Genomic DNA, 7,949 nt, shown 5'->3' on the forward strand with positions numbered 1-7,949 from the left:
TCAGCTCATCACAGAAGAATGACAGTTAGACATGTGATAATGTGTTGGTTAACACACACGTACATCTTCACATACAGACATCAAAGAGCTGCAGAATCTTGTCAAAGCTGTGAACATCAGCCTGTGCACTTGGCAGAGAGAGTCCTTCCCTCATGTTAAAATGCCCCTATAATAACTTGAGCTCAAGAAAGAAGTGTCAACTATGTCCATCAGCTTGATTTCAGGATATTATTTTATGTATACTTTACAAAGTTTGGAAATATCAATAGTTTTTATAGAGAACAGCTGCTTATGAGTTTATAAATAGTTATTATGATTAAAATAAGCATTCACTGGATATTTTACCTTTTAAATGTGAAAATTAATTTTTTGATGACTTTATATTGTAATAAATCATAATAAAATGACATTTTAGCATTTAGTCATTGTTATCCATTTCCCAGAGTGTTATGTAATACTTTAAAGTACAGTATTCGTTCTTATTCTTAAAGGACACAAGTTTAAAAACAAGTTTATTTGTAATGCTCAAAAGACACAAGATATCTGTATTTAATTAAATGAAATCATTGGATTTGTAATTTACAACAATACAAATTATGTGACTTTGGCGAGATTTTTACACTAAACCTTAAACCTAAACCTAACCGGTAGTGTCCTAAAGAGCAAACGTGAGATGAAAAATGCTAATTCTGATCCGCAACTGCGTCATTAAGTGGTGCTTCTTTCTAAGACACTTTGAGCTTTTATCACTTAACGTTTTCTAAAGCAAATGTTAAAATGTTTGGCCTTACAAGTAATGCACTACAGTAGAAGTGTTTTGATATCATACGATTGCAATGTGTGAGGAACAGGGCAAAAAGTGTTTATGAATAAATAATATGTTGTTATACTTGTTATTTGTGTGAAAGGGAATCAAAGTCATTGTTTTTGCAAATGTAGTGCCTCTAGTGTTCATTTCACCAGGAAACTTCTGCAATATGTACAATGAGTCATTTAAAAATCATTTTGCAAAAATGTTGGTATAGTAACTTGATTCTATAAGACCAGGTTGATTTTAAAAATGAAATATTAGCTAAAAATACTGCTTAGATGCATAGGCAAATTGTCCAGTGTTAAATTGTATGTTGTTGTGAACATGCCCCATAGGAAGCAACACATTTTTTGATTTTCTGTAAATTATAAATACATATAAATATATCTGTAAATACATTTCTATTTATTATATTTGGTGTAGTGTTACTATCTGAAAATGTCTGAAAATACATTTTAATTATTTAATTCTTTGTTGCTTTACAGGTCAGCTTGTTATTACTCCACCAAATCTATCTAGAAATAAACACAAACACAAGAACCAAGTGCAACATGCTTGACTCTGCCAATGGGATCTGACTTGACCCTGTGACAGGTGTATTTGTCAAGAATGAGCTTGTCTCTTCCGATTCCACTTCATGCTATTGCACAGGAGACAAGTTTCCATTTACTGGACTTTAGCATGACGAATAGTCGAAATGGAAACTCTTTGGACAGTTAGGTTTGTATCCAAATTTGACAACAAATATCACAGATAATGATTAACAATCCTGTGCAGAGGAACTGAATGCAGACATCATTAACATAGACTGATTCAAACTGTTTCAAAACCCTTTGTGACACCCTGATAGATCAATGTGAGTTTGCAGACATCAGAATCAGCCTTAATCTGAAGGTGATGCTAGGCTTCGAAATGTTCCCTGGATATTTAAAACTACCTCATTCCAACAGTTGTAAATACGTTTTTAGTGATAGTTACAAATGAAGCTCAGTAGCCTCTACACTGTCAGCAAACTATGAATACACATAAATGTATAACAGTTGAATGTGTATTTCATTGGGTAATTCTAAATAATGGAAAGACCTATTAAAACTATACATTTATTTACTGACAGATATGAAGTTGTTAATACTGGAGAACCTTAACCATGTTTTAGCTGGAGGTGGGGGTGACTGTAAATTAGACCCCAACCCACCACCACCGTCTCTCACATCATCATTAACAAGAAGTGTTGACATGACAGCAGGATATTGACAGGTGTGACAGAACTTTGATTGCAGCGTCAGCCTCTGAGCTGGGGTTTGTCATTTGTCAGGTGTGAGCAAAGCTCTGCTTGGCTGATGGCACAAACATGGATAGCAGAAAAAGGGAGCGGAAAGAAGAAAAGATCAGGAATATTTCTCTAGAATGCTTTTGGAGTTGATGATCATATCAGCAGATATGTTGTTTCGATCATCAGATATGCTTATAGAAAATGTATACATACATTAGCTGCTAAATATGAAGATCAGTTCCTTGTGAAAGACCAACTGAAACTCTTTTCACAGTGTAAAAGTGTAATATAATTAGCAGTGCTGGGTAGTGATGGATTACATGTAATCTGGGTTACATAATCAGATTACAATAATAAAGTACTTGTAATTGGATAAAATTACATTTTAAAATGCTTGAAATCAGTCAACGTTTGCTTTTTTATGTATTACATGTTAATTAGGCAACAGCAGTAAATTGTTCATAATTTATTGGCCACCGTAATTTTTCTCTTTTTAAAATCTTTTACATTTTTCACTCTAAATCAGCCTACCTTCGATATACATTTGGTAACTCTTTGAGTGTTTTTGGAAGAGAGGGTGTGAGGGAGGGTTGTGAAATTGCACACAGGCCTGATAATTGTCATTAGCCAGGTGAAGACGGAGCGGTCTAAATCAGCATTTGACCTGGATGTGCTGAGATCATTTCAATTTTAAGGCAGCACAGGGCAAAAACATCACAGTGAAATGTAAACTCTGCCTCAGCCTGGTTAATATCCTCTCAACTGCAAAGGATTCAACCTCAAATTTAATGAGGCATTTGAAGGTATTTTTGCATGTTTTCTTAACTTTCCTAACTGAACACCTGACCAACACATTTTAATTATTATTTGAATTATTGGAATGTGTCGCTAGGTGTTTGAAAGGGTTTTGTCCATCTAACGCATCAAAATGCCCAAATACACATCATTTCATATTCACAATGTAATCCAATTGCATTAGCTTGTTTCGGTAATTACTTTTGTACTCTGCTTTATATATCAAATTTTAATAAATGCCATATTGCTTTAGTGATGACTTTGAGGCCGTTTCTGTGATGTTGATTCTCAAATAATTGTTATGCGAACATTTAGCTTTCTGCTAAGCTAAAATGCTATATCATGTGTCCTCTTTCAAATTTCATTCAGTGTCCCACATTCATTGGCTATCCATGTAATCAGAGGTCTAAGGAGGATTGTTCATTTATGGTCCTTTTTCTGAATCTGGATCTCGCAACTTGTAATTTTGCTTTAAATAATATAATATGACATTTGTAAATTACATTTAACCATATCTAGCTTCTAGGTCTTTGAAGATCTAATACTATCTCCTCATAGATGGGCTCATCGATTACTTCTGTAATTGTGCCATACAATGGCTCAGTGGGCATATGTTCAGCTGCTGGTAATGTGTTCTGTTTAATTCGAATAGACACATTGATAGGTAAGATTTTGAGTGTGGAAGAGAAACACGGAAACAGCCTCTCAGTAAATTTGTGCCTGAAGGTGTATAGAGATCTGCTATACTCTGGATTAAACAAGCGCACAATTCCAGTCTCATAGTTCAGCTGCACTCTGATCCTCTCGGGTGGTGGACTAAATGTGAGGCTTTCAGGCTCAGCATCTGGTGCCCTGGCTTCACAGTCAATGCCGTAGCAGATCAGCTCCCAGAGACCATTCTCTGCCTCTTCAGGTGACTTTTCAAGAACAGATTCATTCATCACACCCACAGACCAGGTTGCAACATCTCCGATCTCAACCTCCCAGCAGTGTGTTCCTGAGTCAAAGCCTGATGAGCCCAAAACCCGAGGGGAGTTGGTAAATGGATTTGCAGGGAACTTATTTGGATGCTCTTCATCTTGAGAATTGTGCTGAAATCCAAAACTGGTCAGGTTCTCAGACAGGAACAGATTACCATGTGCAGTATTAGGATTGAGAGTCACAGGATCTAAAAAAATACAATTATTGGATTATGGAGTGGTTACATGGCCAGTGAATATGCAACATAAAATGTACAAAGGTAGAAATAGTCTTTAAGGAATACTTCACACAAAAATGACTTACAAGTTAATGTGAGAACTTGCATTGTTTAGTGCTAAAAACTACGTAAATTCCCATGTGAACATGAACGTGCAACAGTTTCAAGATTTTCACTGAAAAAAAAAATCATTTTGGGTTGTTTCTCAACAAAATGTATTGTATGCCTTCAGAAGACTTGGAACATGATGCATGAGTTGCGTGGAATTAATTTATGATTATTTTGGTCCTTTAATGAGCTTTAAATTGAGACTATCTACTGCCATTGTATTGAAAAGACAGACTATTATAATGAAGCTAAACTCATTGTGTTCCACATAAAGTCATGGGTATACTTCCATTTTTTCGTCCATTTTGGCCTGTCAAATGATACTCCATATAACTGTGCGTGCATGCACAGGTGGTTGGCACATGCGCGCTAAGACTACTATGAGACTCTGGACTTTCTCTTCAGGAGTTTAGACCCATAAAGATGCCTTTATATTCTTTCAGACTCTATATCTCATTGACTTGTCATCCACTGTTGTTGTTTTTACCTTAATCTTCTGAAGTTTAGCAGCAATTACATCTCCTTCTAGCACTTCTTTGTGACATCAGCAGCTCAAAATGAAAGTGTTGCCACTTTGTGGACCCACTAATTAGTGCAAATAACTCAAGGCTCATTCTCCACATTCAAAGAGGAGCGGTTAAGAAAATCGTTTGCGTATGTTCAGTACTCATGCACTCTGCTGATGACGAAATTTGTGTCGTGTCCTGTATGCAGATGCTCAATGTTCGCGTCTGACCTAAGTATATTTGGGCTTAAATAAAAAAAAAAAAGGCCTTTTGGGTTTGGAACGACATGAGTGTGAGTAAATTATGACATTTTGTGGTGAACTTTGCCTTTAATGTGTAATTAAATTAATTCAGCATTTTCTTCAAAAACTTCTACTCTAGTCATTTAAGTTGAGATCATTTAGGTCACTGTGATTAGCTTAGGGCATTTTAACACTTACAAAATTGTATAATTTCCTTCATTTTGGACCATAATTTGAAGTTTAGATTCCCCAGATGCTTAGACACATTGATCAGGGCATAAGAAGCTTTCTCTGGATCTTGCTTTACACCTTGAGTTCTGAAATATTAAGCATTTAAAGTTATTCAAATACATTTAGGAATATGACAAAAATATCAAAGATCACTGTTTTGCATGTCACAAAATTCAGACATATACAGTACTAACAAAGTTTACCTTTTCACTGAAAACTTGAAGTTCTGCAAAAAATATAAAGCAAAACTTTTAAGAACCTGAAATATTTATATAGTACAATTTCTGTTTCCCCATTATAGTGATTCTCGTAAAATATATTTGAATTTCAATTATTCTTACCTTGAGAAATGTAATATCGTCATCTTGTATGGTTCTCTTTATGGCGCTTATGACATCAGTGATGTCACATATTTTTTGGCTGATCTCCCCAATTTTAATCTTTACATTCTCACACTTCTGCTTCTCTTCTTCCTGCAGAACAGCTATTCTCTTCACTTCTTCAGCACGTAGAAATTCACAGAGCATATTAACTTCCTGCTTTATAATTTTCTCTGTAATTTTGGTTTGCTTCTGCATGATTTAAAAGACATTTGTTAATACCATATTCAATTAAAGGAATATTCTGGGTTCAAAACAAGTTAAGCTCAATCGACAACAGTAGTTGCATAATGTTAATTACCACAATTCTTTTTTTTTATTGTCCTTTCTTTGCTTTTTAAAAAACAAAACTAAAATCTGGGTTACAGTGAGGAATTTACAATGTAATTGAATGTGGGGCCAATCTGTAAACATTCAAAAGTATAGCCACAAGATTTGATTTTAGTGTTAAAAAAACAAAAAAAATTCTTACTGACCTTATCTGTGTAATGTTATATCCAATTTTACAACTTCGTTGTCATGACGACATAATGCCGAAAACCTTGTAATCCCACAAAAACAATGATTTAAACAACTTTACTGCTCAAATATTACACGTTTTAACAGAATGATTAATGAAAGTGCTATTATAAAATTATGAGCTTCACTTCTCTGCCTTTAAACCCTCCAAAATTATCCCCATTCACTTCCATTGTAAGTGCCTCACTGTAACCCTTTTTCTTTTTTTAAGAAAATGTCCAAATATTATTATTTGTTTAATATATTGTTTTTGTGGTAATCAACATTATGCCACAAATCCTGATCCAGCTGAACTTGTTTTGAATTTAATTCAGTCTAGATGTTGTTACTAAAGAATCTTACAATTTCTGAACATATAATATATGTAACACAATACAACACAAATCATTTAATGACTTTACAATTCCACATATTTGTTTCTTTAAGAGATACATGTACCTTTATGTGCTCTAGTATATCAGTCAAAGTTTGCTTGACCCCTTCATAGTCACCCAGTTTCTGTTTCAATGGCTCAATCTCAGAATTAAGTTCCTCCTTTAGTAAAACAGACAATTTGTGAATGTGACAAACTGTGTAACTATAGTTGAAATGTTGAAATGGACAAACTGTTTAACTAAAGCAAGACAAATGAGGAAATAAGAGTTTTTCTGAGTTTTCCTATCCAATTCTTTATTTAATTTTTTTTCTTCCAGGTTAATATTAAATGTGTAATCACATTTGGAAGCATAAAACATGCACATAGTACTCACAGAAACAAAGTTGTTTACCTTTCGATAATATGAAGCTTCATCTATTGAACAGAAACTGTGCTTTCTGTGTTTTTTTGACATCTTACACACCAGGCAGACGGGTTCCTCATCGGTCAGACAGAAGAGCTTAAGGTTCTCATTGTGTTGACTGCAGAGTTCATTATGTCCAAAGAACGATTCTTTATCTGGCTCCCATGAAAAAGCCTCACATACTTTCCTCAAGGCACGGTTTGTTGGCGGATTGTTTTTAGAAGATATTCTTCCGCAGATAGGACACAATAGTGAATCTTTGGCTGATCCGGTCTTGAAAAGACAGGTTTTGCAAATGCTGTGGGAACAGGACAGGACAGCAGGGTCGGTGAAGATGTCATGGCATACAGGACAGCACAAGTTGTTCTTATGAACAGATTTTCTGTTCATTTTCCAATGACAGCCTGAAAACTTCCAAAAAGTTAGCCAAGATATCGTGACAAAGTCGTCCTCAGGAAGAGATTTTCCTTCTTTTTTTTTTTATAACTGCTCCTTGGAGAGGGTGAGGTTTGCGGTAATTGCTTGGTTACTGATTTATAGAGATCAGATTTTAAATGTAGCTGGAGAGAAACAGTCTAGTTACATTTTCCATCCTCATTTGCTTGAAACCTAGCATTAGGACCATACAAAGGTCCAAACTTTTAGCTGCAGGTCACTTGTCACGAGTGCACATGTTCATATACTTCTTAAGTGAGATGAAGGTAAATAGATTTAGCTTCCTGTTCATGAAGGAGGTCTCGTGCATGATACTTAACTCTAATCTAAATTCCCCCTTGGACTACTTCCTTAATAAAGTTATAGATATATGATTACAATAAATGTGCTCCTCCCAAACTTTTATTTAGGTCAGATTTCATAACAGGGACTTTGTTAATCATTCATGAGCCAGTTAGAAAATGCCATTCCAACATAGAAATATTGTCCTCGAGTCTCTCCCACTGACATTTTATGGTCCCCACAGTTTAATAATCAACACCAATCCACACCTCATTTCTCACTGAATCTTACAGAAAACAGTACTGGGTAGAAGAGCAAGTTCCAAGCATATAAATGTGAATGTAAATGTAAACGTATAAATAGAGATCTGCCCAAATTTGAGTTTGAGAG

At 35.0% G+C, this 7,949-nt stretch overlaps 1 protein-coding gene across 1 annotated transcript; it reads right to left on the reverse strand.

Annotated features, from left to right (window-relative positions):
- Positions 1–504: 504 nt before the first annotated feature.
- LOC127661837 (zinc-binding protein A33-like) lies at positions 505–7,563 on the reverse strand. The gene is made up of 6 exons (XM_052152762.1): positions 6,831–7,563; positions 6,502–6,597; positions 5,506–5,736; positions 5,368–5,390; positions 5,132–5,250; positions 505–4,047 (listed from the first exon to the last, which is right to left on the reverse strand). Exons 1-6 carry the CDS (start codon positions 7,230–7,232, stop codon positions 3,395–3,397), a joined length of 1,524 nt encoding a protein of 507 aa, XP_052008722.1. The 5' UTR covers positions 7,233–7,563; the 3' UTR covers positions 505–3,394.
- Between the last annotated feature and the right edge of the window lie 386 nt (positions 7,564–7,949).

This window comes from Xyrauchen texanus, chromosome 21 (genome assembly GCF_025860055.1).
Source record: "Xyrauchen texanus isolate HMW12.3.18 chromosome 21, RBS_HiC_50CHRs, whole genome shotgun sequence".
Lineage (NCBI taxonomy): Eukaryota > Metazoa > Chordata > Actinopteri > Cypriniformes > Catostomidae > Xyrauchen > Xyrauchen texanus.